Raw genomic sequence first — 22,939 nt, forward strand, 5'->3', positions numbered from 1 at the left:
GTGGGGGGATTTTTTATTTTGTAAAACTTACCCCCGACGTTTGCCCGGATACTTATTAACACCACATATCTTTTAGAGAATTAAATGGATGAATTCTATCTACATGTGTGTAAAAAAATGCCACCGACCCCACCTCTGCCATTCACACTGATCAACACTGATCAAAAATTTCACTCATCCCTTATTATTACCTATTTTTTAAGTGAGTAATTTGAATTAAAAGAAGGCATGCAAATATGCAAGTTACGTAGAACCTTGAGTGACCTCGATGAAACCGTTGGGCTTAACAGAACGCAATTTAAGAAACGCTGAACACAATATTGCATGTAAATACGATTCTATTTCCCAAAATGTTCCCAGCTTGTCACTAACAAGTACTAGGCAGTGGAAAACAAAGGGATGTAAGGGCTTTTTTTTTTAAGTTTTGAGTAAAAGGTGTTTAAAAATAAGGTCGTAGGTTGGCTTTCATTGAAAATTTTTTCTAAATCATGCTGTATAATAGCAACTACCAGGGCTACTAGTACCATCTCTTTCTCCAAGACAGAGGAGAGATTCACCTACCATTTGTACTGGTTATCTCAAAATTATTAATTTTGCCACTTACATCCTTTTGCTTCTCACGGCCTCGATTGATAAGCGTATTTTTACGCTTACCAATGCTTAGTGCGTGATACTTTTTCTGCCGATTGTGGTTAAAGTATTTCCTGGTGATTAAAAGTTGCTAACCAATTTCATTTGCTGCAACAAAGGTTCCCAAATTTAAACTTTTATAGTTGATCCTTGAAGAAACTTTGTCTGGAGCTGTTTTTTACTGGCTTTTCTTTCAGACCAAATCGTAGAAAAGAGCAATTTTATGACTCAAAATTAAAATGTAGACTTTTTGATTTTTTAAAAAAATCCTACACCCTCTCCCCCTTCGTATGGGAATTCCTGAACATCAACGGATGTACGTGCCAAATTCGGCAAAGATCCGACGTACACTCTGGACTTTTATAACGAACATACAAACACCCACATACATCCATTTTTATGCGTATGAATTGTAGTCACTTGCTACATACTGCTGCAATGAGATAGCAAGAAAAGGGTTTAAAAAAATGGGTTGATTCGAAAAGTATTTCTAGTGCAAAGCTAGCAACTTTGGACGCAATTTAAAGCCACGCTATGGCCTGTGTACTCAAACCACTTTATCAATTGCAAATTGGCCTAGATCTAGAATTTTCTCCAGATCTGTGACCCTCACGGTCGTGCCGTTTGGTAGTTAGCTAATTCATAATTATTTTGGCTACGAATATACAATTTAATTTCCTTCTTCTGTCAGGTGCGTTGGCGGCCACTGTTGTTCGGCGTACTTATCCAGTTCCTTCTGGGCTTGGTGCTGCTTCGATGGCCTGCGGGCCGTGATGCCTTCGTATGTTTTGGAGACAAAGTCACTGCTTTCTTGGGTGTCACTGACAAAGGTTCCACTTTCGTCTTCGGATACCTCGTCAGCGGTAAAATGGAGGGAGAGAAGATTCCCGACCAACCGGCCATATTTGCGTTTAAGGTAAGAAAACTGCCATGTAACGAATTTGGGGCCAGATAATAAGGTTGCCATACAAGCCAAGGGAGGATTCAGGGGAGGGTCAATAGACCCCCCTGTGATAAGAATTTCAGTATTAAAAATATTATAATTTTATTAAAGTTCAGTTTTTTAAATCCGAAAAAATAGTACATAGAATCAATGTTACCTTTTTTAAATTTTTGCTTGGTTCTGTCTGTAAGGTTAGTACTATCATGGGTTTTTTGCTCAGTTTCAAAAGAACAATCATATATATGCTCGACGTTTTTTCCGAGCACTTTTTCACTTCAAACTACATGTCGTATATATGTGTGTGTGTGTGTGTGTGTGTGTGCTTTTTCCAAATATTTTTCAGCTGTAATCTCATTTATTGAAACCTTACAGTAGTGTGACCAGCTTGTCTGCCTATGGAAATAAGAGTTTTGATTTAAAAAAATTGAGGGAATATGGTCCTTAGTGCAGATTGTGTCATTAAAAAATTTGGGAGGGAGGGGGGTAATAGGAACGACTTTGATGTCAGTGGGGTTGAAGGAAGTGCTCAGTAGCATGTGAGGGGGTGTACCATTATCCATGGGTGGATGGGCACCCCTGCCTAACTGATATTTTTTTACTTAGGAAGTATAATGCTTTCCATTGAAACCTGACCCCTTATCAAAATCTCCCGATCCGTCGCTTTACAGGCGTAGAATTTCCCCAAGTGGAAAATTATGCATTTCTAACAGCGATAAATCCATCATTAAACCAATAGCCTTACTTTACAGTCTCGCCAAGAAAAAAAAGAATAAACAAAATCGGCTCATCCAATGAGAAGCTACAAATTGGGAGAAGGAGGTGAAGGAAATGCGGTAGCATTGAAACACGCCCCCCCCCCCCACGCCAATGAGAAAATACCCTTCTGTTGAAGCCGATTGAAAATGAATGACGTTTGAAAGTATCATTCCGAAAGTTTAATTCAAATTTATTTTGCTCAATAATCTGTCTACAAAAATGGGCCCGTGAGCCATCAAAGAGTATTTTATTACAGCTCTATGGCTGTTTCATGGTGGCACTGTGGGTATGAGGCATTTTTAAAGGCAGATTATTTTGAATGCGTCACATAAAGTCGTTCGTGAAGATAAGTCACAGAAAGATGTAAGGAAAAAGTGAAATAAACAGCAGCAATGAATTATAAAATTTGAGGCATAAAGAAATAAAAAGATCTCCGAGCTGATAGCAAGCACTTTTGTATTGATAAATGTTGTTGATCATCATTGTTATAACATCTGCAAAGCTACGTGCTTTCTAGAACCTTATATAAAGGTATGGTAAAAAACAACTGGGGTATTTCGTATAACATTAACCGTTATGGACTATAATTTTTTATGCTTCCTAAGCGTCAAATAAATTGGTGCTTCCTTACATGCGTACCAAATCCTCAAAAATATTTTTGTTTACCATGTTTACTGAAATTTCACTTATCCCTGCTATTTAATATTCTCTTTTGCACGGAAAATCGCAAAACAGAGATAATTCAATAACAGCCCGTAAACCGTAAATAAAAATTGAAATTAAGTATCATTATTAAATTGAGTATTTAAAGGATCCTCGATCCCGAAGGCTTTATCTTACATTTAGATGAATCTCTCAGGACCTTAGAGCAGCCCAGGACAGATTACATATAAATTTTCCATTTATTTGATTTTTTTAAAGCTAACACGGTAAAGCCAGAAAAGGAAAGATAGATCACAAGTATTCTAAGTTTTGTTAGACGCAAAAGCGGAATGAAGAGGGAGAATTGAGAATCCTTTTTTAAAGCTTTATACTAAATTCAGTTAAACGTAGGGGAATATGGGGAAACGTGAAATAACGGGTCAAAGTGAAATGGTGAAATATTAACCCTGTCCCCCCTCCATCTGGTAATATCTTAATTAAGTAGTAGCACTTATAGGCTAAACCAGTCAGGAAAACGTTGTCTCTGACAGCATATGATAATACGAGCAGTTTTCAAAAATTGATGCTCATATTATAATATTTTTTTTAAGTGAAAAAACATTTTTTCCCTTGTTATAAAATGATTTGTTATTTACATTTTTAATGTTAATTGAGACCTGCTAATATTCAGTGAAGCATTAAGCATTGAAATAAAATAAAGTTATTATATTATTTTTGTTTTAAATGGCTTGCCCGAATAGTCATGTGCATGTGGGACAGTATGGATGGGGCAAAGTGAAATAGTTCATTCCATTTACTTATTCTATTATTTATTAAAACATTTATTTACTTACTAATTACTTGATTGCACTAATTTATTTTAAAATTCACTTATTTAATGGCCTATCATCTATTTTCTTATTTATTCACTATTTTATTCGCGCATTTATTAATTCTCACATGGATTGATCAATTAATTTACTTATTTATTCGTTTATTGCTTCACCATCTATTCATTTATTCATTAATTATTTTAGTTACTCATTGCTTTGATCGAAAAATATTCTTAATAATAAGCTAGGAAATATATCATTCGAAAAATATTTTATTTTCCCCTTTTTGGCCCCATGAAGAAAAAATGTGCAAATTTTCCGACTTTTTCAATGTAAAAATTTACTGCCAAAGAATAAAAATAATGCTTCAAAGCAAGTTTTTTTCTTTTAAATATAAAATACAAAGTTACTTTTTTATATACTGAAACTCTCAAAATAAACTTATAATTTGTTCATTTTGAAAAAGTACAGTTATCTTAACTATCTCCCTCTGCCCCTCATTTCCCAACTTTGTCTCAAAAAGAAAATACTAACGGGGGGGGGGGGATAAAATCATCGAGCTTTCTCTCTTTTTTTCACAACTACGGAATAATTACCAATCGTGTGAATAAATGCGTATAAGAACTGCATTTAAAATGCACTAAAGAAGGTTATAATTCTTGTTCTACAATGTTCTACTCCACAAAAAGAGCATGCTTAAAAACATAGAATCTGACCATTTTTAAAATAATTTCTTTAACTTTAATATTTTTAAAAAAATCCTTAAATCGGTGCTCTTTAATCGTTTAACGCTTCTGCTGATGACATCACAAATGATAAAATGCCATTCAGTGTTGCCATTCACGGTCCAAAATATTTAATTCGCATCTTTACTCTCGTGTATTGGCAACGATATGATTGATAGCAAGCGCAGAGCGCAATTGTAATTCGCTTCTTGATTATCATAACGAGGAAATGCGCTAGAAAGATACGCCATTTAGTGCATCATTTGTGACGTCATAAAGACCACGCCTTGTTTAAAAAATCGGACATTTTAAAAAATTAATTGAAAAATAACTGTTGGGAAAATGAAAATATTTCTGAGTCCATGTTTTTTTTTTTTTTTGCTTATTCTATCAATTTCACTGACAAAAAAGTACTACTTTTGACTGAAAGAAACAACCCCACTAAATTAAATTTTACATACGTGATGTCAACACTGATTTAGAAAGTGAAAGCAACATGATGATTTATTACTGAAAAAATCTCAAATGAATGGAGGTCTAAGTACCTTGTTGAGTCACCTGTAGCTTGAACGTACGACGCAATAAAATCGAGCATTGAAGCGTACGCCTCAGTCTCGTACGATGCTCTACGTCATCTCGTACCATAGTTACTGTAAACGTGCCATTTGTTCTATCAAACTCATAGGCTGTCCAATTTACCATCTCATGTGACCTCAGTAATGCTCGATTTGTGACAAATCAGGGCGTTGTGCAGGACCGAGAATTTGATAATGTGAAAGAAGAAGATCCATGAGATCCTTGGCTGTGTGTGGCCGAGCACTGTCCTGTTAAAAAATGGCTCCTGGCAGCCCCGTCATGAGTGCCAACGCATGTGACTGAAGCATGACACAAACATACCGTCTGTCAACAAACATCCGTAAAAAACTCATGGTACAGTGAATCAATATCAAAGGTGACCATGTTTCCTATAAGATAGCACCTCACAACGTCAATCCAGCTGTGGGTGCCGTGTGCTGCTGAAAAACAAAGGCTTTATCAGGGCATTCACATTGTCTCATCCACTTGAAGTTGTGTCGAGTTCGAAGAGATTTGTTTGCAAAAAAACGCATCCAGATCGTCTTTGGCAACGAATCCAAATCAACTTTTGGCAATGATGACACTTTTGTACGCTTATGGAGTGAACTTCCAAAAAGTGCATTTGCTTTTCAGCAGCACGCCGCACCCACAGCTAATGTAATGTTATTGAGGTGCTATCATATACGAAACATGGTCATCCCTAATACTGATCCGCAGTTCCATGACAGCATAACGGTACGTCAGTGTCGTGCTTCAGTCAAGTGTGTTGTCACACAAGGCGGGGCTCCGGGAAGTCATTTTTTAACAGGACAATGCTCCGTCACACACAGCAAGGTTGTCACTGGAGTTCCTCTTCCACATTATCTCTGCCTCTACCCGGCGCGATATTTCTTAGAAATCTGACATGTATGGGATTTATTGAGACGGAAATTGGACAGCCTATGAGTTTGATCGAATTAGTGGCGCTTTTACAGTAACTGCGTACGAGATGACGTAGGACATCATATAAGACTGCTGTGCCTCAATGCTTGACTGTATCACCTCGTACATTCACGTAGAGGTGGTTCGATAAGGTACTTAAGCCTCCATTTATTTGGGATTTTCTAGTAATAAATAGCAAGTGATAATTTTTTATTTCAATTCATTCATTTGTTTGTATTCGCAGGTTTTGAGCGTGGTGATTTTTTTCAGCTTTGTGGTGTCTTTGCTGTACCATTTGGGAGTGATGCAAGTGTTGGTGTCTCGGTTGGGACAGTTGCTGCGTTTTACATTGGGAACTACTGCTTGCGAATCGGCGTCTGCAGCGGCGAATGTTTTCCTTGGCATGGTAACTAGATTGCATTTAAACCAATTGTATCTCACAATGTAACAAGCAGTAATTATACATTATTGGCAAGAAGGAATTTCTATGACATGACGATTTAAAATTACGCACGACACACATACAAAGTTTATTTGCCGCAGTAAAAGGAGGAGCGGGTAGAAAGGTCAATTTTCATCCAATGCTTATCAATTATTTCCTCATCAATCCCTTTATGATACTGTTTTCCACAGAAATCATCCATCTAATAGAATCCCAGTTACACTCCTGTTAAATAAATGTATAAGTAGGGGGAAATTAATGATTTTGAAGAGCCTCCTTAAACAGAAAAGCCTTATCAACTATTATTTCTTAAGTCTATCTCTTTTTTTATCTGTTTCATTTTTCGCTTACTCGCTCTTTTCTCAGGCATCTTATCTTTTTTGCATTCGTAATTAAAGACGCTTTTATTACATGAATTTCGAAAACTTTCACGAGAAAGCACGCCACCTCCTCCTCCCCCTAGCCCGATTTTTCTAAAGGTATCGGAGGAGATAGCAACTTTAGAGAGTGAGCCTAAAATTGTGTCTTTTGAACTTCAGTTCCGAAAAATTACCTGGGGGAACGTCCCTGGTCCTCATCTCTTCTCTTAAAATTAGCAAATTTGGTGTGATCAATCACGTTTTTGAGAGAATACGATTTCGAAAATTTTTGGGAGGATGGACACACGAATATAACTATTTACCTTTAGGTTTTTTTTGCAAAGTCAATTTTTGTAATAATCATTCTCCTTGCTTATTGCATTGTGTCCGGTGAAATCGGGTAAAAAGAGATGCCATCTTGACATTTTTTTTCCTTTCTTACAAGAAAAAAAGTGCTATAGAAAATCAAAGTGGCTGTTAGGAACAGCTCTTTTGTACTCAAACAAATCAAAAGTTAAAAGATTTGAGTTAAATCGAATTCAAAATACTGGTTCCTCTCACTTTTCAATTCTGTATATACAGAATACTTTTAATACATTGCTTGAAAATCCGTGTAAAATTGGCACACTTCATTTCTAAATATATATATATACAATATGTTTCCATCAGTCAACACCCCCCCCCCTCCGACAATGCAGTAGCCATTCACCCCCTGAAAATCGTCTGGGTCAGGGCTGTCATTTGGGCAATCAGGATGGAGGTCATTGACCCTCTTTCCTCGGTTAAAAAATATTGTAATTTTTCATGGTTGCATGCATTTTGATGTTTTTTCTCCTATAAAATGCTTCGAGTAGCTTGTACGTATTATTCTTTTAACTTTATAGATGTTTTCTTTTGCAGACTGAGGCGCCTTTATTGATAAAACCCTACCTTCCTCTTCTGACAACATCTGAGTTACATGCCGTGATGACAGGAGGGTTCGCTACAATTGCAGGATCCGTCCTAGCAGCTTACATCAACTTTGGGGTGAGTGAGTGTGGTTTGAAGAAATAAAAATTCGGAAAATTTTAGCATAAATATTGCTGTAAAATGGATTGCTTACAATACAGAGAAAATTCTACTATTAATTTCACCCGAAAATGTAAACGATTGCAGTGTCATTTAGTATAACACGCGACTTACGATGCGAAGCACATAATTCGCTGTTCACCGTTTCTCTCGACTCACATACAGTATAGAGGTTAACACATCGTGCTGTGGAAAATGAGAAGGCAGATGCAAACCCCGCTGCTTGTATCTCGTTCGTTTTAATTACTGAACCCACTGCGTTAATGATATTTTACTATGAACTTTTACAGTAAAATAGTATTTCACGGTAAAAAGTACTGGCATCATGGATGTTAGAACTTCCTACCGTAAATTTTCATTAATTTTTGGTATACAGGAACAGACGGGTTTCCCATACCGTAAAAATTGAAGGACCCCACACCCATAGAGGCCTCAAAGAGAAAATAAAAATCCACATGATATTTTACTGTTAAAACGTAGATAAAGGGACACCAAAAAATTTTTTCTGCGGACATTTAAAACTGAACCTGCCACTGCGTATCAAATATTCGTCTGAAGATTTTATTTTTAACGTAACGTTTTCTCGAATCGGTTTTTGTGTGAGTGATTTTCCCTGTGCTGTTTTAGATCAGTGCTACGCACCTGTTATCTGCTTCCGTGATGAACGCCCCTGCGGCCCTGGCATTCTCGAAGCTTGTTTATCCAGAAACAGAAGATAGTCAGACTGAACTTAACAACATAAAAATGGACAAAGGGTAAATACGCTTCTGATTCAATGGATATGTTACCGTTAAAAGTCGAAAGCCGTTAACGTGCAGATTACCTAGCTTATCTTCAAATTCACAGATTTTAAGGTGCGGATCGGAAGTTTTCCGCATTTTAGCTAGCTAATGTGCACATTAGTGGCTTCCGTACCTTTCAAATTCAAAAAGTTTGTGTTTCTCTCATTTCCTTTTTCTACTTCTTCCTCCTCTCCCTTCATTTTTAGTTTGGTTTCTCCAGGACTGATCTTGCAATGTGTAAGATTATCTAGGTAATTCGCAAATTACTTAGGTAATTTGAGAAATAAAACAATTTTTGCACTTAAAACAACTCTTGCTGTTGTGTGAATTAACTGATTTTTGAACTTTAGTGGAAACATATATATTTTTATTAAAAGAGAAAAGAATAAACATTAGCAACCTTAACGAAATTCAATTATTGCTTATTTGTTTTCTTGGAAATCTGAACTTATTTCCAGGGCTGCGGAATCAGAGTCGGGATGATTTTGGGATGCAAGAGTTCGATTCGGAAGCCGAAGGTTTAAAATTCCAAGAATCGGAGTCGGTCATTTTCTCTCCTAGTTCGCAACTCTGCCAGTGCTTACGGAGTCGGAGTTGGACAGATTTTGTCAAAATCGAAGGCGCCAAACTTCCCGAAGTCGGAGTCGTGCTGGAATCGGTCATTTTCCCCCCGACTCCGCAGCCCTGCTTATTTCTTCTTTACATGAGGGAGCAATGTTACACTGTCAGACTACTTCCGTAAACCGTCTCTTTCTGCAAGGAGATAATTGGAGTGAAAGGCCACGGAAAAGCTTTAAGTCCTTCTCCGCTACAGGTTAGAACGCTAATTCAACGAAGTAGGTAGTTCTTTGATTGCAGATGAGAGCTCTACGATCTCGTATTTATATCATACTAGTGGTACCCTCACGGCTTTGCCCGTAATAGAAAAATTAAAAGGTCTTTTGGTTCGCCTGTATATTTACAAATAATGTATGGTGAATTTCCTCGCCAATTGGCTTGTACCCATGTTACGGTTCCACATTATGATGATTTCGTATCTCGCCAATTGGCTTGTGCCCATGTTACAGTTCCACGTTATGAGAATTTCGTAATTTACTCGTCCATCTTATGACATTTTTGTTCTAAAAATTGGAATAGAAAAAGAACCACATCGAATTTTTGAAAAATCGCTTCGAGGTGCACATCCCCATGCTACAAACTAACTTGTGCCAAATTTCATGAAAATCGGCCGAACGGTCTAGGCGCTATGCGCGTCACAGACATCCTACAGACATCCTCCCGACAGACAGACTTTCAGCTTTATTATTAGTAAAGAACATACACAGGCCGAGCACAGAGAGTAAGTATTTCTGAAGGGCCTACAGATTAAAATGGATTTTATACCATTAGGAAGTGACTTTAAAAAGTACTATAAGGATCAATATCACCCATACCCTGAATTCATGAGCCCTTATTGTTTTAAAATTGTGCAGATTACTTTTTTCACTTCACTGCGGTTGGTTTCAATTACTCCTTCAACTACAATGAATATCTGTTGAGGCACAAACCTGTATGTTAATTAATTACTTTATCATTCGATTTTATATTAGTTTCACTGCACATTCGCTCAATAATGGAGTATTAAAATAAAAATTTTCCTGAAAGTTTGACTTTATATTTTATGAATAATAATAATAAGAAGAAGAATAACAACAATAATAATAATAACAACAATAATAATAAAAATAGCAATAATAATAATAACAACAACAATAATAATAATAATAATAATAATATTAATAATAATAATAATTATAATAATAATAATAACAATAATAATAACAATAATAATAATTTTAACAACCGTCAATATTGTAAAAACGTAAAATTATTTGCCAATTCTATCACTCATTAATATTTTCACACTGATTTATCTGATGTAAAAGTTTCTTGTGCTTAAGATAATTAAATAAATTCATTTAGAATAGATTTTCTTATTTGCATTTGCATGATTAAAAAAAAACTTTCTTTTTTAATTTCAAATATTAAAATTTTTAAATCTCCATTTTTATACTTGTAACAATTGTGCGCATCCGTTCAGAGATAACCTGAACTTTTCAATTAAAATTTATAGTTTGTCATGTTTGTCTTCGACTTGAAGTTCAACATAGTCACTGTTATCTCAACAAAACACTGTAATCTGTCCTACAAACTAACGCGCTCTGTAAAAGTTGTCCCACTGCCAATGTAATGTTAATGCAGAGAAAGCAACCAAACTTCATGTTCTCGCTACAATTCACCGTAAAATACCGAACTGGAATAGGGTAAATGACTGGTTATGGGCATGGTTAAGGGTTGATTTTTTTTTTTTTAATTTGAAGGACGTTGAACTGTCACGTTGCAGCATACAAAAAAAAAAAAAAAAACTGATTCTCTCACGGTGTTAGAACTTAAAAATTGCAATCTTATAGAAACGAAATTTTCATTAACTTTCGCCTATGATTTATCTATGCTTTTTAAAATATATTCGAGCACACTCGTTTGACTAGTTATGATCCCTCTCGTTCGTCATACTAAAACTATTAAGGGGTCATATGACAACTAAATTCAATTATTTTCAGGAAGTACACGAAAAAAAAAGTAAACAATACTAATAACTTAAGTTTCTCTTTCAATATCATTCTTTAAGTACTAGAAAATCGCCCGTCAAGGTATGACGTGTAAAAGTTGCTTCTACATTTGAACGAAGCCATTACCTGTTCGGTGATATTTTGATAATTGAAATTGCAACATAACTCCAGTGGATTAACCCTAAACTTCAGTAGGTAGTGTTCATTGTTGAGCATTTTTTCGTTTCTTCATTCCCCTGAAATGAGTTTTACCAGTAAAACATTTGAGTTACCGGATCGAGTTCAGCCTTGTCCCAATAAAGCCTTTCCCTGCATATTAAATATTACAGAAACATATTATTAAATTATCATGCCGTGGCGCGAGTTTCATTCTTGAAACACGCGGGTTACTCGATAATCGGCTATTATTTATATGACTAGCTCCGTGCCCGGCGTTGCACGGGCTACCTAAAAAATGAAAGTTATATCAAGTGACGCGAGTTCAACACTCAGGCTTGAACCAAAAAAAAAAAAAAAAAGTCACTGAAATTTTGCGGCAGATTGCGGAAAACCCCAAAAAGTAAACATTTTAAATCCCCTGATTACAGGAAAAGCCTCAAAATAAAAACAAGAATTTTACCTGTTCATATTCGAGAAAAAAAATGGCAACAGATCTTTCATCTCAATGATTTTCTTCACCCGCCATACATTTTAATAAAAGCATTGTTATGGAAAGTTGAGATGAAGCACTGAATAATAATTTGAATGGAGGAAAGCCTTCGAAAAATAGGGATTTGATTTTGAAATCTAAGAGTCATAATTAATAGTTTTTAATTGATATCTCCGCTAATTATTATCGGAGGATTATGTTAAATAGCCAAACATGAAGACGGGAAGATGACGAATCCATCGATACCTGGTTCGATGGTCAGTTCACTGTCGTTCGGGAGAAGAAGCTTGGACATAGATAGATAGATAGATACTCAGATTTTATTAGTATAAGATGATATCGGAAATTTAAAGAGTCTTGATTTACTTATTTGAGCAGCATTAAAATTAGGATATGGATAATAGACAGATTACTTTTGAAAGGTTCGTCTGAAGAACAACAAATAAGTAAACAAATAAACAGAACTACTGCTACATTTTTTATTTATCGTTTGCCAAATTTAGCTGATGCTAATGTATCAAAAGGTAAGGTTGAAACTGAAAAACAGCGAAAAAAGAAATTTCGTGTCTGCGAAAAGTAGAGGACACCTTTCTTGCAAGATTTCGTTTTTGGTAATTGCTTCGAGTGCTACGGTGCATTTTTTGTAATTGTGTGATTCATTAAGTGTTCTTTTTGTTTGATATTTAGCCCGAATAAAAAATCGAAAAAGGATAGACAGAAATGCGTGCAACATTATAATTTTTAGAAGCATGGAGTAATCATCTGGCTGAAATCCTTGATTGAGGAAATCTTTATTTTTCCAGAAAAAAATCAGCTTTTTTTCTTTTTTAGTTCTGAGGGAAGTGCTCTGGAGGCGGCTTGCAACGGTGCTTCTTCGGCTGTGAAATTGGTCAGCAACATCGCCGCCAATCTCATAGCATTCGTGGCTTTCATCGCGCTCATAAACAATCTGCTTAGCTGGTTTGGATCCTTGCTTGATTGGGAGGAGTTTAATTTTGAGGTGAGTAGTGTTCACTTAAAGCCAAGTGAATATGCCCGCACATACACCTATGCCGGTGTGTGTTTCAAATTCTGTTCTGCGTGAAAGATGGCGCCATTATTTCAGACAACACTACACTAATTTCTTTCTCGTTTCGGTATACCAATATGTAATGTTTTTAACCTTGTCCCAGTCTTGGAAAATGGATGTACAGTAAACTCCCGATTATCCGCAGAATAGGGTGGTACGGAAGAAGCCCAATGGCTCAGTGGTAGCGCTTCGCGCTCCCACGCCACAGGTTCGGGTTCTATTCACGGGTCGGGTACGGTTGAAGCAGCTGTTCATTCCTTCGGTGGGTCGATAAAATGAGTACCAAGCGTACTTGGGAACCAAACACTGGGGGTTCTGCGTTAAGCTGACCACCTAACTGGAGCATTTGTCTTGCATCCAAGAGCCCTTGGTCAGGAAAACTGAGCTGGGCACAGTAGGCTTTGGCCCTCACGGGCTGTCGTCCTACAGGATTTGGATTGATTCGGGTGGCATGGAAACCGCGGACAACGGAAGTCGAGGATAATCCACACGTTTGGCAGAAACGATACTAATGTATCCAATTAATTTAAAAGATTAATAACACTCGTGTATGCATTAAAACTGTAGCTAAAACAGAGTTACCCACCTTAGAGGGGGGGGGGGGTCATGGCGCAGAATTTTTAGGCCATTGAAATTTTTAGGGAGGGGGGTGTTTTGAGGGGTATTTTTCTCATTTTGGGAGGGGGCTTTTGCTTTTGGGAGGATCTCCGTGATATTAAAGGGGGTACGCACTTGCCCTTAAAGGGGGGGGGGCACCACTGGCTAAAACGATAACTGTGTGTAAAAATGCATGTAAAGATAAAAAAAGATCTCACATTACTGCAAAAGAATTACACAGATACGCAGAAAAATCGTGAAAACAAATTTACGGAAACAGATCAAGTTAGATTACTCCAAAACGCATTGGGAAGACGGGAAGAATTCTCTCAAGACTGACCGGTCAGTCGTTTATGCACGTAAGTAGTGTAGACCTGAAAATTAGTAAGAGTAGTGCATATCTAAAGCAGGAAGTAACGTAGATCTAAAAATCAAGTTTCTACTAGACAGGTTTCGTTGACATTGGAAGGTTTGATGTCACTGGAAATGAGAGAGGAGAAAAAAATAGGAATGTCTAAAAATAGATTTTACATTTGTTTAGTTAAAACATGCGCATTTATCTACATTCAGTCAATCATCATCGAAAGGGAATATAGTTTAAAAGTGTTAAAGGCCGCGAATAAACAGCCAGTAGATAATCGAGAGTTTACTGTTGTTTGAGGCCCATACGTTTGTTTTTCAGGACTGAATATAAGTGAAATGAGTGCGCTTTTCGTTACATTCAGTGCCTGATTCCCGAAAAGGGAAAACAGCGCAGCTGCCCCGGGCTCCCAATTGAAGGGGCTCCAAAACAATTTCAAAACTTAAGTATGAATTAGGAGGAATAAATAAATAAATTTAGCATCAAAATTGAGGAAAAATGGTATTTAATAATCAACAAACAATTACTTCATGAAAATTTAGTTTGCGAAAGTAAAAATCTTATTGGAGAGAGGTAAATGTTAGCAAGCCATGATATGGAAAATGTTCAGTTAAACAATGATTCGTTTATAGAACAATTTATGCTGTTGTTCGTTTTTTTTTTTTTTTAATCATATCAACTTAGTAAGTACGTTCTGTTATAAATAATAAATTAATGCATATTTCTATCTATTGCTGCCAACACTATCAGCTATTTTGAGTATTCTGCTTTAGTTCACCCCAAACATTACATCCAAAAATAAATAGTAATCCCCATGCCCGTTATACCGTTTACTGAAAAAACAAAATTTTCGGGTTGAATTCGGAGAGGGCAACCCTGAAGGAAGGTGACCCAAAGTAATGCCAGTAATGCTTTTCCCGGACCCCCTCCTGGCTTTAATCGGGCTTTGATTACATTTTGCGTTTTTTTCTCTCTTGGTATAAAAACTGCAAGTCATTTAGTGGTAAATATTTCAACCGCTTCCGCAGAACTGCAGATTTGTTCTTACATTCACATATTTTTGTTCCACTTGCTACACGTTTTCTTACTGCAAAAAGAAAATCAATAGTAAGTGGAAGAACTCTATACTAACCCAACTCTATTGAAAGCTGGTATTGCTTCTGTCGTCTGTTTATCTCCTGATTTGCATTCCCTTTTCGCAGAGGAAAAACTTGATTACCTTGGTTCAGAAACGTTCCGAACTCGAGACTACGTCTCTATTTTTGTTTTAACGGCTTGTCGTTAAATTTGTCGTCAAATCGACCACTTTTTTTCGCTTACTATTTCTTCTACAGACAAACACGCTCTGTAAAAATTGTCCCACTGCCAACGTAATGTTAATGCAGAGAAAACAACCAAACTCCATGTTCTGGCTGCAATTTACCGTAAAATACTTAATACCGAAACTTTTCTTTTTTCCTAAAAAATTAGGTTTTAAAATTTGTTTTCTCATCATAATGGAGGTGGGGCAGCTAACATAATGCGATTACAATATTTTTTCTAAATTTACTCTTTCGTTTTCGAAACATCGCTATTTCTAATTCCGCTATATCTAAATCTTCAACCATTACATAGAAGACCGACATTTTTTATCAGCCATCCAGTAGCATTACAGCTAAAACACTAGGCTCCTATGCCAAGGGACCAAATTAGAAATTCGTCAGCTGCATGTTATCTATTGTTTTAATTCTTCTTCCGATCATGTCCTAGTGGTTCGGACTCTATTTTGAGCTAAGTTTCTCGGAGATCCTAATTGCAGCACTTTCATGTTCCCACCTATTTAGCCAAATTTAAGTGCACTAAATGAACGGTCGTTTGATGTATAAGCAAAGTATAAAGTAGAAAAAAAAATAATTGAAATAATGGCATAAGTTTTACAAAAAAAAAGGAAGAAGAAAAAAATAAACATTAAATATCAATATCTATACAAAAAAGTCCTGGCTCACGGCCAATTTCACCATTGACGGTTTATATAAAACAAGACAACCGTTTATTTATTTTCGAGTTAGTGGATATATCCCTCACTGGTGACACTAATGGTGCGTGACAATAATTAAAAGCTTAATATAAAAAGTCTAAGTTTTTTCCACCCGCACATTTGAGAATGTTTTAGAAAATTTTGTCTTAAATTGGTGTAAAAAAGGAACTACTCGTCCAACTTTTTTCGAATCGATCTTCAAACCTCTGCGGTGTTGAAATCAATAAACTGTGTCAATTTCCTTTACATACCCGAAAACCAGAGCTGTGGAATTGGATGAAAAATGACATTTAGAGTCTTCGATTCCGATTGCTATACCCCAAAATCAGTACGACTCCGACTCTTAGTATATCTTTTTGACTCCCGATTCCGACTCTGAAGCCCTGCTGAAAACATTTAATTACGCACTATTCGGAATGCATTTCAATAGTTAACTGTATTGTTCACTAACTTTTGTTTTAATGCAATCAACACTACATATTTTCCATTTTTTTCTTTAGTGGATCTTGTCTAAATTGTTCGTTCCTTTGTCTCTACTACTCGGTGTGGATTGGGAGGACAAAGAAAGAGTGGCTAATCTAATAGGACTCAAAACTGTGGTCAACGAATTCGTCGCATACAGACAACTAGCCACCTATCAAGAGGCAAAAATGTTGACCGTAAGTGAGACCTGTCAAGAATTGTATGCATCTTCAATATTTTTCACTCTTAAGTAATATATAGGTGTATCAATATTTGTCTTTAAAAAATAATTTTTTATTTTAAGATCATATACTGCTCCACTATTCATGAGTTCTAATAAGAACGAAACTGCAGTCTCTAGATGTGATAAGGCCTGTTCACTTAACGGCCGCCCGTCCCGTCCATCCCGTTTTTTGACGTGACGGACTGCTGACGAAAACAGAGTAGCATTCACATACGGTCGCCGTACATAACTCACGGGGCTGAATTCACCGACACGAGAGTAGATCGTGCTGCTTGGCGAAAACCAACGAAATGCTGTCCTACTTTTGACGGCCGTCAGATATCAAGGTTCTTCTGATCGAAACCGGTCCCGTCCAAGATGGCTTGCTGTCATGGCAACCAGCAAAGAAAACCAGTTTCGGGTGGGAAAACTCGGGATTGACGGGACGGACGGCCGTAGTGTGAACTGCCCCATAGCCAGGCTGTCTGGTATATTGCATGTATATACTACTCTGTTTTGTTTTAGATTGGCGTTGAGTATAATATTACATGTTGGTTCATGTAACGTTACTCTCAGTGCAAACTTAAGATGAAACATCAGTTTGATTAATTATCAGTGTGAAGCAGCACATAAAGTTAGAAATAACGCCCCCCTTAGCCGGGGCTTAGGCTAAATTATTTACTAACATAAATAGTAACATCTAATATTGCGCTTTTAATTGTTTAAAATAAATTACTTCATTAAATACTAAGTTGACCATCTTGTGACCGAGAAAGGTAACAATGAGGGGAAAGTATTTTGTTAACCATTTAATGAATATAAAATACCATTGTAAATCCTGTGCGGGGGAAAAAATTAAGTTTTCTTTTCCATCCCCTTTAATGATGCAAATGGGGAAGAATAAGGAAATATTTACTTGCCTCAATAAAAAGCAAGTTCTTAAAAGCAGTAAAAATAATGAGTTAATTTTTCTTCTAAAACAAATAGCACAGATTGGTCAGTAATAAAATATAGGGGGGCTTCGTGGTCGAGTGTTTGTGCTTCCTATGTGAGATGATTACTAATGAGCCCGAAACTGGAGTCTCTGAGTGCCGTAAAAAGTTGTTTTTGGTGTTTGTTTCTTCTATAAGCATTCTCTGGTGGAAGATTCCTAATTACAGTCCCTTTTCCAGGCGCGATCATCTGCCATCGCAACATACGCACTGTGTGGATTTGCAAACTTGTCTTCCATTGGTATTCAAGTGGGTGCTCTTGGAGCACTAGCTCCCTCTCGTAAAGCAGACGTTGCACGTATAGCACTGAGTGCTATGATGTGCGGTTCGGCCACTTGTTTCATGACAGCTTGCGTAGCAGGTAAGGGCTAAATACGAAATCATTTCACCACCATATTTGAGGCCAAATAAGAAATTTGAGGCGAACTGCCCATGAGAAAGTTAGTATTTCCCAGGAAATTTTGATAAGGATTCCATAATATTTGTAGCGATCATACGTTTATTTCTCACGCCACATTGTTTAGCAACGTGTTAAAAAAAAAAGAGAGACTTGTAAGATGGGCTTAACTTTAAACATGTAGGGAGCTCATATATGTTTTGAGGGCCACCTCCACTACCATCTGGGATTAGATGTCAATGAAGCCAATATATCGTTCAAAGTCAATGATTTCGGTGTTCATCACACTAAGTTGAACCATTGACCCGAAATCTGGCAGATTTGTGATCTTTTCAAACGGCGAGAATGAAAATTCTTTGTGTAGGAGAAAATAGCGGACCATTTTGCAAGCAAAATTTCTTACCCACTCCTTTACTAGGTATCTGGTTTCAACAGTGGCGGCTCGTGCTTAATTTAGCGGGTGGGCTCACTATGTAAAGTTTTTACAATGATAAATACAGTGAAACCTCCCTTAACGGACACTCCTGAATAACGGACACCTCTAATTAACGGACATTTTTGCAAGTCCCAGTCCCTCAATATAGGCCATTCCATGTAATTCACTCTGAATAACGGACACTCCGAATAACGGACAGTTATTTCACAAAAAATTTCCTTGCAATCGTAGCGCTTCCGTTTTTTTTTTCTTTTCACAGAATATCTTAGTAACTGCTTGCCTTACAAAGCTTTTCATCCTCCACAACTGATATTCCACCCCAACCCCCGTCATTTCCTTATCACTGTTTCTTGGAATTAAAAGGGTGGTAAGGGGCAGAGGCAGCGATTGGGGCTTAAAAGTTGTAGGCAGGAAAAAAAAAATAACTAAAAGACATTGTACTTTTTGCGGGCAGCAAAAAATGAAAAAGAAAAAAAAGTCATAATTTTGTAACTGCTAGTTTTGAGAGTATTGAAGCAGATAAGTGAAAACTGATGTCAGCCTAACAATTAACGTACGTTTTTCTTAAGATTTTAATGAATTTTGTACACAATAACTATTCAAAAAATAAGATAAAAAAGAAGAAACTGGGCGCTTTTTCTAAGTGGAGCTCTCAGGAGATGCAATTGAGCAGACCGGCGCCGGTAGTAGTCGGCTTTATGGCGCCGTGATTTCGTTGGGTTGTTTAATTTTTAGATATGAAAAAGATTTGCCCATATTCAAGGTCATATTGCCAACTGTCAATCATGCAATAGTGATACTCGAGATAAAATAAAAAAAATTAACCATGAAAAGTGTGTGGGGGGAGGGGGGTTGTTCCGCCGAATTGCCGCCGTTGGTAATGCAAAAAAGAGATGTCAAACTGTTTTAACTGATTACTTTGATTGATTAAATGCTTTTTAGGACAAGTGTGTGCTGTCAGAATACCTTTATTAAGAAAAAACAGATTAATTACACTTGACGTAAAATGTAGTAAACCTTTCGAAATTGTTTCGATTGTGTTCTACAAAGGGAACAACAGCCCATTTTGAAAAAGGTAAATTAAGTAGTTCCTCCTAATAGCGGACACCTCCCAATAACGGACAAAACTTCTGGTCCCTTGACTGTCCGCTATTCGGAGGTTTCACTGTATATATAATACAGACAAAATGAAGAGAAATATAGTTAGTAACGCTGAGCAACAAAATCTAGTCCTTTTGCAGTTTCTTTATCGCGAGCTTCTCTTCAAGCGTCAAAGTTAAAATTTGTGTTTTTAGAAAATAATCCAATTGATTATTTTTTTTATTGCATGGTAAACAATCTAAATTTAAAAACACCCAACCCATGCAACTAGTAACAAACAACACAACATTAATCAAACTACTATTACACTCTTGATACCAACAACGACCAAGTTCATCACGCAGCAGCATTAATTTCGATTTAGACATAATTCCTTAGATTAAATTACAAAATTGGTAACAATATTTTTTTTAGAAACAAACAGTTTCCTTAATTGCCCATATATTTTTCCTTTTACAAAATTAGAATTACCTCTAATTTTTTATTGTGTGAAACCACATCACAATACTTCTAGAGCACCCCATTCCTACTTCAATTTTTTTCATTAAAATGAAATACGTAATTCTTTGATATCTTTGTATGCGCTTACTGATAAATCAGTATATATTTTTTTTCTAAATCAGTAAAAAAAAAAAATTATAACACTTACAAATATTTAAATTTTATAAAAAAAATTATAAGTTTTTTATTTTTTCATTTTTTTTTTATTTTTTACTTTTGCACATATTTTAGAAATATTTTTTGCCAAATGATCATATTAATCATTTCTAAAAAGCTGTGCATTCGTTTGTTTATCCCATTTAAAATATTCTGTCGTTAATTATGTAAAAAATCATAAAACTTCCATACTAAATTTTGTTTATCTTTATCTTTACTAATAATAAAGCTGAAAGTCCCTCTGTCAGGATCTCTGCGACGCGACTAGACCGTTCGGCCGATTTTCATGAAATTTGACAAAGTTAGTTTGTAGCATGGAGGTGTGCACCTCGAAGCGATTTTTCGAAAATTCGATGTGGTTCTTTTTCTATTCCAATTTTAAGAACAGAACTATCATAAGATGGACGAGTAAAATACGAAATTATCCTAACGTGGAACCGTAACATGGGCACAAGCCAATTGGCGATATACGAAATTATCATAACGTGGAACAGTAACATGGATACAAGCCAATTGGCGAAAAAATTTACCATACATTATTTGTAAATACAGGCGAACCAAAAGATCTTTCAATTTTTCTATTACAGGCAAAGCCGTGCGGGTACCACTAGTAAGGATATAAAAAACTCTCAAAAGTTTAGTAATATATAGAGTGTTTATCCAATGCACAATTTTGTTAAATTTATAGTAGGTTCTGGTGGGGTAAAGTGGACATAAAATACTGGTTTTTCAACTTCAATAAATAATAAATACAGGAATTTCTTTTAAAACTTCAAATTTTTTGTCGTTATTTTACATTACATTAATAAAGAACACGCTTCACGGAATTTTCGGAAGAAAAAAATTGATTTAAATAGCTAAATGGCTTTTTTTTTCTTGTGTGTTAATGACCTGGGGTGAGGTAAAGTGGTCATAGTTTAAAAAAATTGATCTAAAACCATCATAAATAACCATAATTTTTTCAATGCTCAACACACCTAGTTCTTTTTAAGAAATTACCTTTATTTAGATAAATTTTTTGATATCAACTATGGTCAACAGTTGGTTCACCAAGAATTTTAATCATATTTCACTCCTGGATATCATCAATATCATCAGAAAAGGTGTGATCATTTGCAATGTTTTATTTCTTTAGGAATACATTAAAGATAGGGTCTGAATAACGTCTAAACTACCTCTAATTACACAATAAAAAAATATTTCTCTCAAATAGAATTCCGAAAGAAATATTACTTAAAATACAAAAGGGAAGAAATGATCGTTTTGTCTATTTATTCAATGTATGACAAGTAATTCTAGTTCTACGTTTCTACTTTTTAATAACATTTAACAGATGATTTTTTTTTAAAGAGGAAAAGGGGAGTGGCATAAATTATTCTGCTAGAACAAATTGAAAGTTGTGGTTGCAGAAAAAAATTTTATGTTTCCCCCCCCCCCCCCCCAAATAATACAGGAAGACAATCTTGCTTTAATTCAACCGATATGCTACATAAAATTTAAACTCAGTTATATTTAATTCAGTTGCCTTATAAGCATTAAATGGAACAAAGCATATCAATAACATTTCACTGAAAATGTTTATTTTTAATGAGAAAAAAAATTATAATTTTACTGCAGTTAAATATTGGAGCTGCAGTTTTAAAGAAGTATAAAAGTATATACAGAGGAAATCTTTTTGCAGAAATTAAACAGAATACAAATATCAGTGTGGAACACAAACTTTCCCACTTTTGTAGAATCACCCATATTTTTAATTGAAATTTCAAAATTTTCCCTTTGTTTTACAGGTACCCTGTTGACGCATTGAAGAAGACTGGATAAATTTTCCATTGTTTGGTTGAACCAAAGTTCTGTCACTCTTCAAAAATGCATGTAGCATGCGTTGAATTCACAACAGATATACGCACAATCGTTAGTTACTATTCCAAGTCTTCCTCTGCAGTCCGCGACAGCCATTCAGAGTGCTAAGCATTCTCTAGAATGGCTAAGATAGAATAATTTCAGCTTGATATGGTAAGACAGTGATAAATCAGATTAGATAAATCTACTGATTTGAAACATCAAACAGCGATCAAACTTCGTATGAATCAATATAAAAATAACAAGAACTTGTTCTTTTCTATGTTTCTTTAGAAACGTCAAAACTTTGGGATCTTTCCATAGATTGCAACACCATCTTTTAAAGGCTTAAAAATTGTGCATCTTACTTCAAAATGTGCTGATGATACGAGTTAAAAAAATTAAATGGTACCACAGCCAAAATTTAAAGCTCATACTAATTATATATTTATATGAATGGCAATAAAACGATATGAGTTAAAAGGAAAAAAAAAATGGATTACGCTTTATAACACGGAACAAGCTGCAGATGAATCATAAAATAGTGCTTGACATCAAAACAACAGCTAAAATAACAAATAATTTAACTCTTACCTGTCATATGGGAGCAGCCAAATTTTTCAATGCCAGAGCAACTATGATCCCTTCTGAACAATGTATTTTTTGTACTATACTTCAATTGTAGATAGTTATTTTATAATAAAATGTGTTTTTATTTCCTCTGTTTTAGTTCCAAAATACAATTACACCACCATAAAAAATAATAAGACATGTCAAGATGTCCGTGTATTTATTAAAAAAAAAAAAAATTACAAGCATGCATATTAGAAAATCTTTGTGTGAAACAGAGTGC

General features: G+C 35.7%; 1 protein-coding gene across 2 annotated transcripts in view; it reads left to right on the top strand.

The window, feature by feature from the left end:
* Nucleotides 1-22,716, top strand: part of LOC129220256 (solute carrier family 28 member 3-like) — a 57,678-nt gene extending 34,962 nt beyond the window's left edge. For both annotated transcript variants that reach the window (XM_054854634.1, XM_054854633.1), the window contains exons 6-13: nt 1,322-1,546; nt 6,271-6,432; nt 7,728-7,853; nt 8,523-8,650; nt 12,767-12,935; nt 16,480-16,638; nt 17,837-18,017; nt 22,035-22,716. In XM_054854634.1, the coding sequence (XP_054710609.1) occupies nt 1,322-1,546; nt 6,271-6,432; nt 7,728-7,853; nt 8,523-8,650; nt 12,767-12,935; nt 16,480-16,638; nt 17,837-18,017; nt 22,035-22,054 (1,170 nt within the window). In that variant the 3' untranslated portion in view covers nt 22,055-22,716. The remainder of the gene's footprint in view (nt 1-1,321; nt 1,547-6,270; nt 6,433-7,727; nt 7,854-8,522; nt 8,651-12,766; nt 12,936-16,479; nt 16,639-17,836; nt 18,018-22,034) is intronic.
* Nucleotides 22,717-22,939: the final 223 nt, after the last annotated feature.

The sequence above is a fragment of the Uloborus diversus genome, chromosome 4 (genome assembly GCF_026930045.1).
Source record: "Uloborus diversus isolate 005 chromosome 4, Udiv.v.3.1, whole genome shotgun sequence".
NCBI lineage: Eukaryota > Metazoa > Arthropoda > Arachnida > Araneae > Uloboridae > Uloborus > Uloborus diversus.